At 33.3% G+C, this 18,885-nt stretch overlaps 4 protein-coding genes across 5 annotated transcripts; 1 reads left to right on the forward strand and 3 right to left on the reverse strand.

Moving 5' to 3' along the window:
* Positions 1–193: 193 nt before the first annotated feature.
* LOC110226611 (protein HEAT-INDUCED TAS1 TARGET 4-like) lies at positions 194–2,083 on the reverse strand. Its single transcript, XM_021018663.1, has 4 exons — positions 1,953–2,083; positions 1,417–1,523; positions 756–1,237; positions 194–668 (listed from the first exon to the last, which is right to left on the reverse strand). The coding sequence occupies exons 2-4, from the start codon at positions 1,505–1,507 to the stop codon at positions 414–416; spliced, it is 828 nt and encodes a 275-aa protein (XP_020874322.1). The 5' UTR covers positions 1,508–1,523; positions 1,953–2,083; the 3' UTR covers positions 194–413.
* A 2,075-nt stretch (positions 2,084–4,158) lies between these two features.
* Positions 4,159–5,982, reverse strand: LOC9305482 (protein HEAT-INDUCED TAS1 TARGET 4). Of its 2 annotated transcripts, none has more exons than XM_002869365.2 (4): positions 5,879–5,982; positions 5,384–5,481; positions 4,719–5,212; positions 4,159–4,625 (listed from the first exon to the last, which is right to left on the reverse strand). In XM_002869365.2, the coding sequence occupies exons 2-4, from the start codon at positions 5,472–5,474 to the stop codon at positions 4,368–4,370; spliced, it is 843 nt and encodes a 280-aa protein (XP_002869411.1). In that variant the 5' UTR covers positions 5,475–5,481; positions 5,879–5,982; the 3' UTR covers positions 4,159–4,367. The 2 variants fall into 2 exon arrangements, with proteins under 2 accessions (XP_002869411.1, XP_020874320.1); XM_021018661.1 differs by lacking the exon at positions 5,879–5,982 and adding an exon at positions 5,711–5,852.
* A 4,158-nt stretch (positions 5,983–10,140) lies between these two features.
* LOC9305484 (UPF0725 protein At4g29550) lies at positions 10,141–11,343 on the forward strand. The gene is made up of 4 exons (XM_021019494.1): positions 10,141–10,339; positions 10,503–10,624; positions 10,724–10,801; positions 10,887–11,343. The coding sequence occupies exons 2-4, from the start codon at positions 10,559–10,561 to the stop codon at positions 11,199–11,201; spliced, it is 459 nt and encodes a 152-aa protein (XP_020875153.1). The 5' UTR covers positions 10,141–10,339; positions 10,503–10,558; the 3' UTR covers positions 11,202–11,343.
* Positions 11,344–15,817: 4,474 nt separating this feature from the next.
* Positions 15,818–18,142, reverse strand: LOC9303462 (spermidine coumaroyl-CoA acyltransferase). The gene is made up of 3 exons (XM_002869367.2): positions 17,603–18,142; positions 17,170–17,427; positions 15,818–16,582 (listed from the first exon to the last, which is right to left on the reverse strand). The coding sequence occupies exons 1-3, from the start codon at positions 18,053–18,055 to the stop codon at positions 15,908–15,910; spliced, it is 1,386 nt and encodes a 461-aa protein (XP_002869413.1). The 5' UTR covers positions 18,056–18,142; the 3' UTR covers positions 15,818–15,907.
* Positions 18,143–18,885: the final 743 nt, after the last annotated feature.

Here is an 18,885-nt window from a genome sequence, read left to right on the forward strand (position 1 = left end):
AAGTGTAAGTGCATCTTTTGATTGTGAGTAGATGATTGTGTTGGAAACTGAAAATTGCTTTGCATTGCACTTTTACCAAAATTATGTTGGTGGATAATACTATCACTGTAGGAGAACTATCTAAACCTAGGAGCAAATCCAATTTGAATTCCGCCATTTTTAAAATGGTATATACAATCGTAGAGAGAAAAGATGATAAACAAGTTCAAAGACTTCTTCAGCTTATAGATAAAAGTTTTCTTAAGACAATCATAATGTCGGACAAACAAACAAGTTCCACAACTAGGATATGGTTTTCAAGATACTTAACTTACATAAAATAGTCTCATACGACATTCTTAATTAAGGACCACAAACAAGTTCCACAACTAGCATAAAGTGCTCCAGATACTTACCAAGATCTAAGCTCTTGTTTAATTGATAGATAAGCGCGGGACACAGAAGTCAACAAGCAGACCTGTTGGCCCTATGCCCGGAGTGTCATTACGTGGTGTTGTGAGAAACATACGGGTCAGAGACACTTTGACAAATGAAAGCTTCTTCTTGTAGGATATCTTCACAATAGCAACAGTATCTCCCTCGAATTTCTCCACTGAACCTATAAGCACATCTCTAAGTCCAACATAGTGTGTTCCATTTTTAGCTGTCGCGGGGCCATCGTAAATTCCCTACCACACATGAAAATGTAATGAACAAGATTAGATCAAAACTTTGTCACTAGTCTCTTAAAATTTTGATAACTTGCAACACTTTACCTCTCCAACAGTATCAATCTGCGGACTGAACAAATGCAGTTTTGCTCCAATGGGTTGATGCACCAACAGCTTGAATGCTTCATCAAAAGTCTTAGCCTCAACCACTTCTCCTTTCACGGGAACGCGAGGAATTTGACAAGCAAATGGGGGAGCCTTGAACGTACATCCCAAATGTGCCCAATGTTCTCTTCTCGGTAGCCCCTTTTTAAAAGCAAGTTCAAGGCAGTCCTTGACAGTGAGCACACAGCGTTGTTGATCCATTTCTTCCTTCTTGGTCCAAACGTTTTCTGCCAAGTAGCGAAGGCAGTTTTCGGTAGTGACCTGAGTGCGTTGTTGATCCATTTCTCCCGGCTCGTCCTCCTTTCCAGCGTTATCGATCAAAAACTGAGCAGAGTACTCAGTAAACTCAGTGTCGAGTTTGAGCACTAACCTTGCAGAGCTAATCAGATTCACGGCTACCAAAGCTGCATTTTGAGACTCATCTGCAAGACAAAAAGAGAGATGGAAATGTTGTAGTCAATTCATATGATTCTTTCAGAGGATTAGATAGAACCTGTTAATATTAAAACGAGAGTTAACTATCAGTTAAAACCAAATCATAGTTTCGATCAATGAAGCAAAGAAAGTAATTTTCTCTAAGATTCAAGATTTGATAATTTACCGTAATCTTCTTGCTCATTACTTGCTTTTACGCAATCTGGACGACAACGGCCAGCCACCCTGGACATAGATTGTAATAATCGCTCAGCCATCTGCAATTACTTATCCCTGGTTTCAAGAGAAACAAACAGAAGAAGACATTCACAAATCCAGCAGAATCAAGCAGAAGAACACAATGAGAAAGAATATATCTATAAATCAAAACCAAAACAAGACCTAAGTAGTTAAGCATAAACATGGTTTCAAGTTTTGACATAAACATAACCATTTTTAGTTGCAGATGAAAAATAACGAGAAGCTTTATAGACTAAACCAAACTAGCGTTGATAGCTTCTTTGACAAAGAATAACTCTAACCCTAAAGAAGGATTCAGCATTCATCCAAGAAAAAAAGGTTAAAACCCTAAAATGTAACTAAAAAGTTCATCACTTTTCACTAATCGCAATGAGAAAGGCCAAATCATGAGTAGAATCCGTAACAAAACCCATAACAAGCTAAGAAATCCAACAGAGAAAGAAAAAATGGAGAGATATTTACCGGAGACACAGAGAGACGAGTCGCACAATCGCCGTCGCGTAGAGAAAACTCAAGAGGGTTCGTGCAGGTAGCTCTCAAAGGAAAGCCTCAGCTTACTCCCAAAACGATGTCGGTTTAGTGACTTCAACTTTTTAATCTTCAATACGACGCCGTTTTGCCAAGGCCTTTTTCTGAGATTGTTAATTGCCAATGTTGAAGTCTTAAAACAACAACATCGTTTATGTAATTTAGATCGTTTTTTTTTTTTTTTTTTGATAAAAGAGAGAGATTTGAAGATTTCTTCTGATCAATGTCTAGTGGTGTGGGATTCAAATTTGTTGCAGAGGCAACACTAAGGTTACAAACACATTTTGTTTGACTTCTCTTGTGTATAGTCAAACTGTCGAGGTATCATTAGCTTGGTGACTTATTCTCAGTAAAACTTTACATTGCACTATTACTGAAATTATGTTGGAATAAACTGATAATACAATCATTATTGTATCCTATACTATTATTTGGGGAGTACACTTTATAAGATACCCTTAACTAACCTTTCATTTTGTAAGAATTTACTTAAAAATGCCATTACAAAAATCTTCTTTTAGAACAAATTTCATTCAATTTATTAAGGATAAACAAGTAAAATACTAATTTATGTCATTTAATTAATTTAATTAAATTATAAAACGAAAATCTGTTATTATATATTTTTTTAAATGACCAATCAAAATGAACATATAAGATTTGATATCTAACTTACCATATTAATTTGTTATTAATCATTAAACTTCACCTCTCATCTTTATATGATTATATTAATATGAAACAAATAAATCATCATATCATCTACATAATAAAAAAAAAAAAGTAAATTTTTTTCTGCATATGCCAAGATTTGAATTTTTAAAAACGCATATAAATTGTTCAATCTATAAAAGAAACAATTAAACGGGTCAAAAATTCAGACTTGAGTAAAATATTTATTTACACAAAAATAAAGTCAACAAAAATTCCGACTGATCAACGGGTCAGAATTTGAATATTTATATTCGATTTCATACATTTATTTTTTTGAAATGTATAATTTTATATACTACAATAAAAAATTTAAATATTTTAATTTGCAACATTTAAAATAAGTTTTACTTGATATTTTTAGAGAATATTATCAATACTTAATAGTTCAAAAAGTTAAAAATTATAAATACTCTAATTTGATTATTTTTAAAAATATTTATAATAGGTAGCGGGTTAAATATAATATATTATATGATGAAATGAGTTTTGATCCTTATAACTATTTGAATAGTTATATTTAATTTCATATAATTTGTTTTTTGAAATTCATAATTTTATAAACTACAAAAAAAATTTAAAGATTTTAATTTGGAATATTTAAAAATAGTGTAGAACATTTAAATATGGTTTGACACCTCTAAATATTTGAAAATTTGATTCCGTAAGCAATTTTAGAATTAACGAATAATAGATTGTGCACACAATATTTTAAAATGAAATATTGAGATTCTAAAATAAAAATATAGACTCCACGCACGGGTTGATTTTGGTATTATTATATACTAAATATATGTTTATAACATATTCGATTATGCGAATACTTGGTAAATTCCGTAATTATAAATCTCAAACAAATTCTGCAATTAGATTAGCACAAACAAATCTCTATTTCAACAACGAAAGAATTATGAATTGAAAAAGAATTTTCTAAATTAATTCAAAATAATACCTAATTTTCTTAATTAATTCAAAATAATCTATGTTTTATATGCGATTCATTTATGATATTTTAATTTTTGATCTAACTGAAATATATGCAATCCTATTTTGTGGTTGTTAACATAAATTAACTCATTGTTCAAAAATTATTACTTTTTAAAAAATAAAATTATTTTCCGTTTTCATATCTTAAAAAAAAAAATTATCCATAACTGAGTATTATAGAAAAAATTCTATATTTATTCTAATATTGTATATAGGGACTGACAAAAAAATTAATATTTTTTCACTTACTATTATAATATATTAAAACTTAGTTCTAATATATATATTATATAAATTTTGTAATAAATAAAATTCAACCCGTACTTTTAGTACGGGTGATGATCTAGTACTATATATATAGGAGGACTAACTAACCTAGGAGCAAATCCAATTATGAAAATTCAGAAGATTGAAAACAGTTAGGCAACAGTAATTTCGAACGTTTTAAAAAGGTGATAAACAAGTTCAAAGACTTCTTCAGCTTATAGATAATCATAATTTCAGACAACAAACAAGTTCCACAACTAGGATATGTTTTTCAAGATACTTGACTTCTTAACTAACAGAAAATAGTCTCATAACACAACTCTTATTGTAGGACCACAACTAGCATATAGTGCTCCAGATACTTACCAAGAGCTAAGGTCTTGTTTAGTTGATAGATAAGCGCGGGACAATGAAGTCAACAAGCAGACCTGTTGGCCCTATGAACTTAGACTCGTCACCATTATGTGGTGCTGAGAGAAACATACGGGTCAAAGACACTTTGATAAATGAAAGCTTCTTCTTGTAGCAGATCTTCACAATAGCAACAGTATCTCCCTCGAACTCCTCCACTGAAGCTATTAGCACATCTCTAAGTCCAACATAGCACGTTTCATTACCTGTCGCGGGGCCATCGTAAATCCCCTACCACACATAAAAAAAGATTGAACAAGATTTAGATCAAAACTTTGTCATTAAGCTCTAAAACTTTTTGAAATTTAACTTACAACACTTTACCTCTCCAACACGATCAATTTGCGGACTGAACAAATGCAGTTTTGCTCCCACCGGTTGATGCATCAACAGCTTGAATGCTTCATCATAAGTCTTAGCCTCAACCACTTCTCCTTTCACGGGAACACGAGGTATCTGACAAGCAAATGGGGGAGCCTTGAACGTACATCCCAGATGTGCCCAATGTTCTCTTCTCGGTAGCCCCTTTTTAAAAGCAAGTTCAAGGCAGTCCTTGACAGTGAGCTCACAGCGTTGTTGATCCATGTCTCTCTGCCGATCTTCCCTCTTGGTCCAAACGTGTTCCGCCAAGTAACGAAGGCAGTTTTCGGTAGTGACTTGACAGCGTTGTTGATCCATTTCTCCCGGGTCGTCTTCCTTTCCAGCGTTATCCATCAAAAACTGAGCTGAGTACTCGGTAAATTCAGTGTCGAGTTTGAGCATAAACCTTGCAGAGCTAATCAGATTCACGGCTACCAAAGCTGCAGACTGAGATGCATCTGCAAGACACACAAAAAAAAGATGAAAATGTTGTAGTCAATTCAAATGATTCTTTCAAAAGGAAAACTGTTAATATTAAAACGAGAGTTAACTATCAGTTAAAACCAAATCATAGTTTCTAATAATGATGCAAAGAAAGTAATTTTCTCTAAGATTCAAGGTTATTTTACCGTAATCTTCTTGCTCATTGTTTGCTTTCACGCAATCTGGATTACAGCGGCCAGCCACCCTTGACATAGATTGTAATAATCGCTCAGCCATCTTATCCCTGGTTTCAAGAGAAACAAAGAGAAGAAGACATTCACAAATCCATCAGAATCAAGCAGAAGAACACATTTAGAAAGAAGATATCTATAAAGCAAAACCAAAACAAGTCCTAAGTAGCTAAACATGAACATGGTTTCAAGTTTTGACATAAACATAACCATTTTTAGTTGCAGAGGAAAAATGGTCGAACGAGAAGCTTTATAGACTAAAAACCGAACTAAAGTTGATACCTTCTGTAACCTAAAGAAGGATTTACATCATTCATCCAAGGAGAAATTAAAACCCTAAAACGTTACTTAAAGGTCATTACTGGTTCACTGAGACAGGCCAAATCATGAGCAGAATCCGTAACAAGCTAAAAGAATCCAACAGAGATAGAAAAATGGAGAGAAAGTTACCGGAGACAGACGAGAATTCAGAAGGAAATGATAGTCGCAGTCGCCGCTCGCGTAGAGAAAAATCAGAGAAAGTTCCCAAATGTGAAAACCCCTCGCGTAACCCTTTTTCACTTCATACTATCAGTCCCAAAACGACGACGATTTTGTGAACTCCTTAACACGACGCCGTTTAATAGTGTTTTCCTTAACACGGCGCCGTTTTGATATTGCCAATGTTAAATAAAAGACTTGGAAGTCTTAAAAGTCAAAACAACATCGTTTATGCAAAATTTAAATCGTTTTTTTTTTGGCCGGTTAGGATCAATGTTAAATTCATAGTAGTCTAGTGGGGTGGGATTTACACGGGAAGTAAAATCGTTTCTCAACTTCTCTAGCTATATAATATAGGGGAAAAACCGGATTGATAGTGTTTCAGATTTCGACCTCAGTTTCAGATTAGTCTCGAAACGATGTCGGGTTGAGACTTCAACTCTTAATCATCAAACTACGCCGTTTCGAGACTACCAATGTTCTTAATGTCTTAAACGACATCGTTGTTTATGCTATTTAGTATTTACGTGTTTTTTGCCGGTAATAAAAATTATTATTTAGTCCATCCCTAAATGGGTTTGGGTTATTGGCCCATACAATATTGATCGTAAATAACAAAGAAAAATACATGTTCTCAAAATTCATAAAAAGATCACACATTACTTTGTTCATCTTTCAATAATTGAAAATACTATGATAAGTCAAAATTCGTGAAAACTCGTGTTGTCACCGTAGTCGAAATTCATTACCGTAGAACACATGACAACCATTTTTAACCCAAACAATCAAAAACACACACACAAGAATAATAGTAAATTGAATCAAAACATTTAAGATTTAGAAAATATAAAAGTTAAATAAGAAAACCCTTAACGAGCAGTTCCAATAAAATTATTTGGAAATGAAGTAATAAGAGGAAAGCTCATAAAAAAAAAGAGCTAGCAGGCTACAAAACTTTGTAAGCAAATGGTTGGAAACAAATTTTGTACAAATTTTACAATTGTTCGTTCACTTTGCTAGTCTCATAAATCATTACATGTTTGAAAATTGAGATAAAAGATATTTAAATAAGATGTTATTACAAGATTTTATAAAAGGTAAACTAACAAAAAAAAAAATCGTACTCCAATACCAATGATGGCCAACATAACAAGGTTTGTATGTGGTAATACCCATTTATCTATTTGGCTTTCACATGGAACATTTCTCCTTTCAATTTCTTTATAAGCCATAGCAACACAAATTAAATTACTTCCAGCCACCCTGTCGATTGCATCATTGAATATGGTAATGACATAACGTCAGTAAAAATAATTATAATTTTCTGCAAACAAATAACAAAATAAACAATAATCGCCAACTTTCTCAACACTCATCTCTACAGATTTATCTCCCAAAGAAAACTTTCTGCATCTTTTCATAATGTATCTATCATTTCCTTTCCAGTGAATACGAATGCCACTCATCTTGTTATTTTGCTGAGATTCCTGAGAATAAAACACTGAAAACTCAAACGTCTATTTATAAGAGAAAATAACGAGAAAACTCATACACTGTCCTCCGATATGCCTTGACATTTTCTCTTGTGGTGAGAACATGTAATAACCACAGACTTAGACTTGATAGACATGAAGTTCTTCTCCACCTGCAGATTTCCAGAAAATACTAACAAAATGTTACGAATACAACACAAAATTTGAATTATTTTTTTTATGTAAATTATTTTTTTTCTGAATTGATATAATAGCAAATATATGTAACTTATAAATTATAATTATAAATATATGTAATTTACAAATTAATTTATATGATGCTAATAATGTTTCTAAAAATTTAAAATATAAAATTTTTCGAAAAATATGTAAACAATAAATAATGCAACTACTGTCTATATTAGTAATTTTGTTTTTCAATCATCCCTAAATCGCTTCCAAATCGCTTCCAAATCGCTTTCAAATCGCTTCCGAATCGCTTTCAAATCGCTTCCAAATCGCTTTATCATCAAAAATATAGAACTACCGCATCGCATTTGAATCGTATTTTCATTCACAATTTAGCTAATCACATAGCTCCCAATCCATATCTCTCACGCACCCGAATCGCAATCACACTTACAACGGATTGCCATTCGGGGGCCTAGTATAGACTAGTACTGACTAGCGCAAGGAAAGTGGGTGTACAGGTCCGGCCTTGAGCTAAAGAAATTGAAGCTTGTGCTTTAGGCGCCAAAAATATATTATTAATTTTAGGACATCTATTATAGAAAAAATGCATGTGGTGTAGCGGCAATGCCTTGTTTTCGTTGGCAACAAGTCTCAAGATCGAAACTTCATTAGTGTTTTTTGTGATTCTTTTACATTTATGTGTTAGTTGGGCCAACAAAATTTTCCTACTTTAAAGTATATATTTACATTGGGCCGGCGCTGGGGTGTAAATATTATTTTAAATAGTTAACAAACCTTTCCAGAAGGAAATTAAAATATGGGAGCTAAAATGAATTTATAATTCATGATAATAGTTGTAAACATTATTAAAACACAAGCAAAACACAACGGCGTGCAATAACATGATAAAAGTTTCAAATATATAGCGACTGATAATTAGAACAGAAGAGATTCATTATCGCTAGGTATGTATTCTTCAGTTTCTCGAGCAACTTCAATACACATATGTTCTGGTTTTCCATCCATGGTTTTTCTTATTATCCCTTCGTGATCACCAGCCAAACCCCTTGCTGAAGAAGCATCACCAGTACACTTGTAACTTATGTAGAAGATTGCACTATCTGCCTTGAGCTTCTCACGCGCCTCTATTGTGTATTCTTCTTTAGTTTCTATAACTATCTTCTTGATCTCCAAGAGTGGGGGAGCCATCAATTTCTGCAATTACATTGGCAAGCCTTAAAGAGGAAATAGACGACAAATAAAAAAAGTTCACTTGCTCTCTCTCGTGAGAATAGTAGAGATATCAAGGACTTACAAGCTCTGCCTTTGAGAAGAAAGCAATTTCCGTGAATAGCTGCAACCAGTCATTCTCACGCAGGTCTGCTTCTTGCACCTGCGATGATGATCCACAAAGTGTATTTACCTACTGTGTTAACATATTCACACATTCTAAAACTTTAAACCAAAATTAAACTCGGAGACGCTACGCAAACACAGGACATCATACCTCGTAAAACCTTTTAGAGCCACTGGCCAATACATCATCTGGAAACAATTTGGGCATCTCACCGTGGTAGAAATCATCTACTGATGTACCGTCCCAATAATCCTTCGTAGGTTTGTTACCTTCAAAAGAAAGTGTTCTCCATAAACAGTTAGCCATCTAGTATTGTTCGTATATATAACCAGGTCTCCTAAACGACTAAGTTACGATGCTAAGATACGGTAAAGACAAAATATACTTACATTTGATTCTACAGGCTAAGGTCCTCAACGTGAGATGGATACCGGGTGTAGCTCCAACATCGCTTAAAAGCGTCTGAAAAGAGAAGACAGAGTTGATGGCCGGATCCATTGCCTCCAAAGTAATGTAGTAGTCAATGTATGCAGTCGACAGAGTGCTATACTTTTCCCAGCGCACAAACTTAAAGTTTGTTCCCTGTCAAAGCTCAAAACAAGAAACCGATAAGAACAACAAACTCATACAAAAATGTGTGACAAAAGACATAATAAAGATAAGATAATTGATTTTACGTTTTGTTGATTATGGCAGTGGACTCCAAGCCTACCATAAAGGCCGATATCATAATGATTCTCCCAACGAGACTTAACTAGTGTACCAGGATAGGAAGAGTAATCCACATCAAAACCCTACAAAGAAAAGGTAATCTACTTGTTCAGTGAGAACTAAACCTAAAGAGATCATTGACTGGGAATCAAAATCAGTATACAAAAATGAGGAAACAGAAAGTAATTTCGGAGAAAGGTTACATAGGCCAGTTGGTCATTTCTCAAATGGCGGGGTCCTTCAGCACGTAGCTTTTTCACCTACATCAAAATCAAACACCAAATAAAAAAAAAGTAACTCTAAACCAGCAGGATCAAATCCAATTATAAATGTAAAACATACGGGAAAAATTCAGCCAAACATGATTGAATTATCAAAGAAAAAAAAACCATAAAGGAGGTAAAAAAGGTTTCACCTGCTCCAAGCATCGGGCATACTCAGGACCATCGATTAGTGCTCCGCCAGTCTGCGTTATGATCGAGTTTGTTCTTATTTTGCTTTGACAGGGAACAAAATTCAAATTTGAATGCTGGGAAAAGTTTAGCTGTGATTATACTTGTGAAGTCTGCATCTACTTGACTTTTCAGGCAAGGGATCCTGCCTCCGACTCTCTCATCTCTTTTCAGACGCTGTTCAGCGATGGTGGCTGTGGAGCCGATTTCACTATTGAGTGGAGGTCCTTAGCCTGCAGACTTAGTAGTAAGATCACTACTTTTACCATTCATTCATTTATATATGGTTGGGTCTTTTTACCGTATATCTTGGCACTGTATCATTTAAATCGTTAGGACTACTTTTGGTTATATATATAGTCCTTAGAGATCATTAGAGGACTAACTGTTTATAGAGAACACTTTTTAAGGTAACGAACGTCTGGATGACTACTGGGATAAAAGTGGATTAATAGATGAATTCTATATGGGTGATATGCCCAAATGGTTGTCTGATGAGGCCTTAGCCGCTGACAATAAAAAGTTTTACGTGGTAAGATGTTCGGCGAGATCGAGTTTGATTTTTGTTTTAGTTTGAGAAAGCTAGTTGTGTGAAATGTTAAAATACTTTAATTGTGGACCATCATCACAGGTGCAAGAGCCGGATTTTCTTGAGAATGACTGGCTGTATCTATATTCGGAAATTGCATTCTACGCGAAAACAGACTGTGTAAGTTATTGAAATGCAAGTACCAAGTTTTTTCCCTGCTATATCTTTAGATTCTTTCCTCTTACTCTTGCCAATGTAATTGCAGAATTTGACAACTTCCCCACGCTTGGAGGTCAAGAAGGTTGTTATAGAAACTAAAGAAGAATACATGACAGAGGCGCGTGAGAAGCTCAAGGCAGAGAATGCAATCTTCTACATAAGTTACAAGTATGATGGTGATGATCGTTCAGCAACCGGTTTGGCGGGTGATCACAGAGCAATAGTAAGGAAAACCATGGATGGGAAACCAGGACACATGTGTCTTGAAGTTGCAAGAAGAACTGAAGCTTTGACTTCTCCTGGTGAAACTTCGACTCCAATCACAGACTTCACAAAGTTTGTTGAATATTTAGATTGTTGAATATTCATACTTAAAATCACTTTAAAAAAAAATCTAATTACAAATCATTATCCATTTATGTGTAAAACGATTTAGAAAAAAATTGTATAGGAGAGGATTGCCGATTGCGTATGTTAGAAGAGGAGAAAAATGTTCATGAGTTTAGGATCAATTCCTTTCTTGTTACTTGCAAGAACAACGTATGTTAGAGGAGGAAAAATCTTTATGATTCCTTTCTTGTTATTTGCTTATGAGCAAAGAATCATTTGCTTGTTACAAAATTTAATAGAAAATTAAAGTACAAGCTAAGATGGTATAAATACAATGATCGACGTGCTTGATATTATCACAAACATTCCTCACCATGATTAGAACAAAACTACCAAGTCAAGAACATCCTTTATACCCTATGCCTTGGGTTCACCAGTGTAATGGTTGTTGTTGGGTAGGTGGTTACAACAAAGACGGGTATTGTTGCTATGAGTGTTCAATATTTCTTCACAAAGAATGTGCAAAATCATCTTTAGAGATCAACCACCCTTCCCATACTGAACACCCTCTCCACTTCTCCTTTTCCGAGCATAAGGACTGTAAGTTATGTGGACAAAAAAAAAAAAAAAAAAAAAAAAAAAATGGTTATGTGGACAACATGTATTCCTTATGTTTTATTATAGTCCCATATGTGATTTTGTTGTCGACACGGCTTGTGCCAGAAATCCACCCCCGGATGTTATTGAATATCCCAAAGCTCATGAACACTCTCTTGTCCTCCACAAGGAAGATATTGGTGACTTATGTAATTTTTGTAAAGAACCAATTAGCAGGTTTCTCTACAAATGTTATCAGCGTCAATTGAAATTCCACTTTGAATGTTGTATGCTTTCTTTAGAGATAAACTATCCTCGTCACCCCAAACACTCTGTCAAGCTCCTTGTACGAAAAGATCATAATTTCTCTGACGGGGAATGCCGTTTCTGTGGAGAAGAATTAGGGAGGAGATTTTATCATTGTTCAATCTGTAAATTCAGTGTGGATATTGCTTGTGTGAGGGATCCACCACCGCTGAAAATCTTATTTAGTAAGGCTCATGAACATCAGCTCAACCTTATGCCAAGGGACATCTCTTATACTTGCGATGCTTGTGGGATGTTGGGTGATCGAAGTCCTTATTCATGCCAACAGTGTGATTTCATGATCCATCAAAACTGTATTGACTTGCCAGAATTATCAAGGTCAATCGTCACGACCATCGCCTTTATAGGCGTGTTCAACTTACTCCTGGGAGTTGGCCACGTGGAGTTTGTCACCAAAATGTTGATTGGTCCTATGGGGCGTATTCTTGCTCGATTTGTCCTAATTATGCTATTCATTCTAAATGTGCAACAGGATATCGTGTATGGGATAACTTAGAACTCAAGGGGATACCCGAAGAAACTCAAGAAATTGAACCGTTTAGGAAGATACATGAAAACCTCATATGTCATTTTAGTCACGAGGAACATTATTTAAAACTCAATGAGGAAAATATTGTTTGTGGCGGAAGCATTCGTTGTGCAGCATGCATGTGTCTTTCCTATATATTCTCAAGCAGTCTATATTTGTGTGCAATGCGATTTTGTTCTACATAAAACATGCGCTAATCTTCCGAGGAAGAAACGTCATGTGTATCATTATAAACCATTAACTCTGATAGTTGATGCCATGATGTCGTTTTGTTGTTCAATGTGTTATAGCTTTTCTTCTGGTTTCAAGTATACCGATTTTAAGGGGTTTGATATAGATGCTACATGTGGTGCACTTTCTGAAACTATCATCCACGAATGTCATCCATGCCGCTTGTACTACAAATTCGACAAAAATATGATGTGTGTTGCTTGCGGCGAATATCCAATTCGTTGGTCAACATTTAGTTGCGATGACTGTAAATTTGTGCTTGATACCAGGTGTGTTGTTTTGCCAAGAAAAATAGAGCACTGGTATGATGAACATCTTCTCTCTTTATGCATAGAAGAAAACACGAGTGGAGAATGTTGGTGTGATATATGTGAGAAAAAAATAGGAGACAAGTTATGGTACTACGCATGTGACAATTGTTGTGTCACTTTTCATATTAAGTGTGTTCTCGGCGATTTCTCACTTCTCAAGCCTGGACGTATATTCACATCCGGTGATTGGAGATATGAAGTGATGCAAACCAATCCTGGTTTCTTACCACGTTGCTATATATGTCGTTCCCGAAGAGCAACTCCCTTTGTTCAAAAAGTTTTCTATTCAAAAAAAAATATATTCATTTGTTCTACACACTGTTTACTAGATCATCACCCGTACTAAAGTACGGGTTAAATTTTATTTATTATAAAATTTATATAATATATATATTAAAACTAAGTTTTAATATATTATAATAGTAAGTGAAAAAATATTAATTTTTTTGTCAGTCCCTATATACAATATTAGAATAAATATAGAATTTTTTCTATAATACTCAATTATGGATAATTTTTTTTTAAAGATATGAAAACGGAAAATAATTTTATTTTTTAAAAAGTAATATTTTTTGAACAATGAGTTAATTTATGTTAACAACCACAAAATAGGATTGCATATGTTCAGTTAGATCAAAAATTAAAATATCATAAATGAATCGCATATAAAACATAGATTATTTTGAATTAATTAAGAAAATTAGCTATTATTTTGAATTAATTTAGAAAATTCTTTTTCAATTTATAATTCTTTGGTTGTTGAAATAGAGATTTGTTTGAGCTAATCTAATTACAAAATTTGTTTGAGATTTATAATTACGGAATTTACCAATTATTCGCATAATCGAATATGTTATAAACATATATTTAGTATATAATAATACCAAAATCAACCCGTGCGTGAAGTCAATATTTTTATTTTAGAATCTCAATATTTCATTTTAAAATATTGTGTGCATAATCTATTATTCGTTAATTCTAAAATTGCTTGCGGAATCAAATTTTCAAATATTTAGAGGTGTCAAACCATATTTAAATGTTCTACATTATTTTTAAATATTTCAAATTAAAATCTTTAAATTTTTTTTGTAGTTTATAAAATTATGAATTTCAAAAAACAAATTATATGAAATTTAATATAACTATTCAAATAGTTATAAGGATCAAAACTCATTTCATCGTATAATATATTATATTTAACCCGCTACCTATTATAAATATTTTTAAAAATAATCAAATTAGAGCATTTATAATTTTTAACTTTTTGAACTATTAAGTATTGATGATATTCTCTAAAAATATCAAGTAAAACTTATTTTAAATGTTGCAAATTAAAATATTTAAATTTTTATTGTAGTATATAATATTATACATTTCAAAAAAATAAATGTATGAAATCGAATATAAATATTCAAATTCTGACCCGTTGCTCAGTCGAAATTTTTGTTGACTTTATTTTTTTTGCTCAGTCGGAATTTTTGTTGACTTTATTTTTGTATAAAAGAAATATATTACTCAACTCTCAATTTTTGACCCGTCTAATTGTTTCCTTTATAGATTGAACAATTTATATGCGTTTTTAAAAATTCAAATCTTGGCATATGAAGAAAAAGAATTACTTTTTTTTTATTATGTAGATGATATGATTATTTATTTGTTTCATATTAATATAATCATATTAAGATGAGAGGTGAAGTTTAATGATTAATAACAAATTAATATGGTAAGTTAGATATCAAATCTTATATGTTCATTTTGATTGGTCATTTAAAAAAAATTAATAACAGATTTTCGTTTTATAATTTAATTAAATTAATTAAATGACATAAATTACTATTTTACTTGTTTATCCTTAATAAATTGAATGAAATTTGTTCTAAAAAAGATTTTTGTAATGGCATTATTAAGTAAATTCTTACAAAAGAGAAGGTTAGTTAAGGGTATCTAATAAAGTGTACTCCCCAAATAATAGTATAGGATACATCAGTGAATTATTTAAAGACCTGTATTACTCTCTCTCTTCCTAGAAAATTGATGTTTTAGAGTTTTCACATATATTAAGAAGCAATTACTAATTAATTATTTTGTCATTATTTTTTTATATCTTTTTAATAACTTTGAACCAATAGGCAATTGGTATATATAAATTAGGAATTAGAGATTTGGTCAAAATCCAAAGTAATAAAAACAACGCTTACTAAGAAAATTACCTATTTTCTTAGCTTGTTTGTACGTGACATGTTCAAAATTTAATTTTCATAATAAAATAACTAAATATTTTAAAACATACTATCTACACACCAATTAAGCTATGCGTTTCATTGAACGTTTTTGATTTTAGGTTCTGATCCTCTTGTGCGTGACATTTTTGCATGTTCAATGTGTGTTACTTTTCACTTCGCTACTACTGCATGTTCTGTTAGAATCAAAATTTTAATTATATTTTTGATTTTATACATATTATTGTTGCCACCTTTTTTTGGGTGATCCCATATTTCCCATTGTTAAATGTAGTTTACAAAACGTTCCACTAGATCAGATTTTGGTCCAGTCAGCATATTACGAAATGTCCAAGGGTAGCTTCAAAATTATAATATAGAAAAGCTTTTGTTTGTTTGTTTGTTTATCAGAATGTGGAAATAAGATAGCAGAAAAGACGAGTTCTTATAATTTTTAGTTCGAAGCAGCTGAGAATACGCAAAATGACTCGATTAAAAAAAAAAAAGAGAGTGAAATGATTGATCAAAAGCGAGGACGAAGATGCATCATAGCATCCATTTCTTGCTTGAACTTAACCATTGCATCTCTCGGCAATGTCATCACCACTCTAACCCCACCTTCCATTGCTGGATCCCGCTTGGATGGTCTTAAGATCATCACCATGTTTTTGAAGCTTTCTTGAAACATAAGAAACCTCATATTCACAGGCTCGTTCCAACCAAAATCCATCGATCCAAACAGCCCGATATTTCTCACATCGGTCATGACCAATAATCCATCGATTACCTCGCCAGATTTCACATCTTCCTTAATCATTCTCTCCATGTTTATTAGCTCTTGCTCGATATACCTCTTGTCATAAGCTTTTTTCTTGGCACTCTTCACGAGTTTTAGAATGTCATAGATCGATGATTCATGGAGTTCTCTCACGGTTAACTCGATGTACACGTCTATGATGGAGTTGCCATAGTAACCTTCGGACAATGGTGGATCAAGAACATGTCGGATTCCAACAACTATGCAAAGGACAGTGATCCTATCAAGATCTAGCTTTAGGGCTCGAGATCTTGATTTCCACATGCCAGCACTAAGAATTTCATATGTAGTGAAACTCTCCTTCGGGAATTCGCATTCCCTAACCAAAGTGTCTTTAAGCATTTTTATGTCCCCAGCTTTAATGCTTATTATCTCTGTAACCTGTGGATGGTACGTTAAAAATAAATAAACAAAATGTAAACTTTAATTACAAAAGTTTATAAAAATATTATAATTTCGTACAAATTTTATTTTAATAAAAATTGGTAACGGGTTTAAATTACCAGTTTTTAGCTTTATTTTCTAAGATTTTGCAACTTTTTGAAAAATCAATAATACCAAACAGAAAAAATTGGTTTAGTGCTCAGTTTGAAAACAAAACATAAAAGTTTTACTTTATGAAAATTCTCTTTTGTGAACATAAAAAAATTAAATTATTGGAAAACAAAAATAAAATGAGTTATATTGAAATTAGCCCTTGTTTGACTGAGATGCAAGTTTGTGTGCTTAAAAAAATTCCAAAAAAAAACAATTATTCTTTTGTCTTATGATAGTAAAACAAGATAGTAAAATCATTCGCGGGAAACGTCAAAAACAAATTTGATGATTAAGTATAACTTGTATGTTTTGTTTTCAAAAATAGCACTTAACTTAAACCTTTTGGGTATTATTGATTTTTTAACTTTTTCATAAGAACAAATGATTCTTACCCTATATAGCCGAAAAAAGGAAAAAATATTGAAACATACCAAATCACTACTTGGCATAAACGGTGAAGTGGCCAAAAGACTCGCTCTAGCACCGGCACCGCCCGGAACTCTAGCCGGTTCATTGTCTATTTTCCTAGCTAGCCGCGCTCTCTCCCATACCGGTAGTACCGATGGCTCACGCTTGCCTCGGGCCAACTCGGTTAGAGAATGAATGAACCTAGCCACACCGAACCCATCGCACACCGCGTGTAATAATGCTGTACCAATGGTGAATCCACTGCAAGGAAACTTGGTCACCTTCAAATTTAAAATTTTTCTTAACAATGATTAATAGGACATAATTTATAAGAAAAACTTGTATGTCCCACCCACCCAAAACATTGAATAGTCTAGACCATAACATATTAATTCGTTTTTTTGTCCACGGCCACCATCCAAAGCCTATATTTATATCTAATAAACGAAACGATACCTGCATAGCTAGAGGATAATCACCGATCTCGCTTTCATAGTTAAGGTCGATCTCAGGGACAAGCCGCAATGCAACTTCATCAACAAAGTTTTCTATATAGTTTAGAGAGGGGAGATCAGGAGCTGCGATAGCGACCGTAAAAGGGACTCCCTCCCCATTACAAACCAGCTGAAACTTTCGATCACTTTTTCGTCTAACAAGCCTGCCTGAAAGTGGATAATAGTACACAAGAAGTTGGGACAAAGCCTTCCTAAGCAAGGAAACCGGATCTTTGTGGTTCTTTTCATTTGCCTCAAAAACGTAAACACTTGCGTGCCTAACTTCGTCGAGAGGGTTGTTGTCTAAACTAGAAAGGGAGAGAGTTTCAGAAGGAGTGCGTTGTGAGGGTTTAACGAGCTCAATGGATTTCTTCTCGACTTTTAGGGGAAGGCTTGAGCTGGTTCGGTTTGTCATCTTACGAAATTTATGAATGTAAAACTATATCACCGTCTCCATCTCTTGATTTTGTTTATATAGTGAAGTGTTTCAACTTTTTTTACTTCTTTTTATTTCTTAAAATAATAATAAAAAGTAACATGCCTGAAGGAGTAGACACAATTTAATTTTGCATGGCTTATGAAAGTTCATGAGCCCAACACATAAGCTATATATGATAAGAATCGTGTACGTTTACTGCAGACAGCATTCAGAATAAAGAAGACAAAATTGGGTCCTCCCTCTTTTTTTTCATCTTTCAATTTTTCTTTATATACAAATTTTTTGAAAAAAGGAACTGTATGCTAAGACCGAGGCCATGTGATTGATTTTTTTTCTTTTATATAATAGAAAATTCCGGATTTTAGACTATAATCTTCTTAATAAACTCGGAGACTATACCATTATGGATGTTGATTATTTTCTGTCACCTATCTAATCATTTCCTTATTCAATTCGTGTTATTTAATTCATAATTAAGAGTCGTTACTACACCTTTGCTTGCTTTAAAAGTAAATAAGAAAGTAGAAATTACGAAACTAAATTTCTCTAATAAAACTGCTTCAGTGCCTCTCAGAAAGAGTCGTCTAACTTTTATTTTCTCTAAAAGAAAAGTTAGACGATTAAGCCTTAGATCAATACTGGTTAGCTCGACGTAGACTGTCTATGTAGGCGTTACCGTAGTATTCTTGAGGAAGTGGCGGGTCTAAAGCATGTCGAATTCCAACAGCTACGCCAAGGACAGTGATTCCGTCAGGGTTTAGCTTTAGGGCTCGTGATCTTAATTTCCATACGTAAGAACTAAGTAC

The sequence above is a fragment of the Arabidopsis lyrata genome (assembly GCF_000004255.2).
Source record: "Arabidopsis lyrata subsp. lyrata unplaced genomic scaffold ARALYscaffold_7, whole genome shotgun sequence".
Lineage (NCBI taxonomy): Eukaryota > Viridiplantae > Streptophyta > Magnoliopsida > Brassicales > Brassicaceae > Arabidopsis > Arabidopsis lyrata.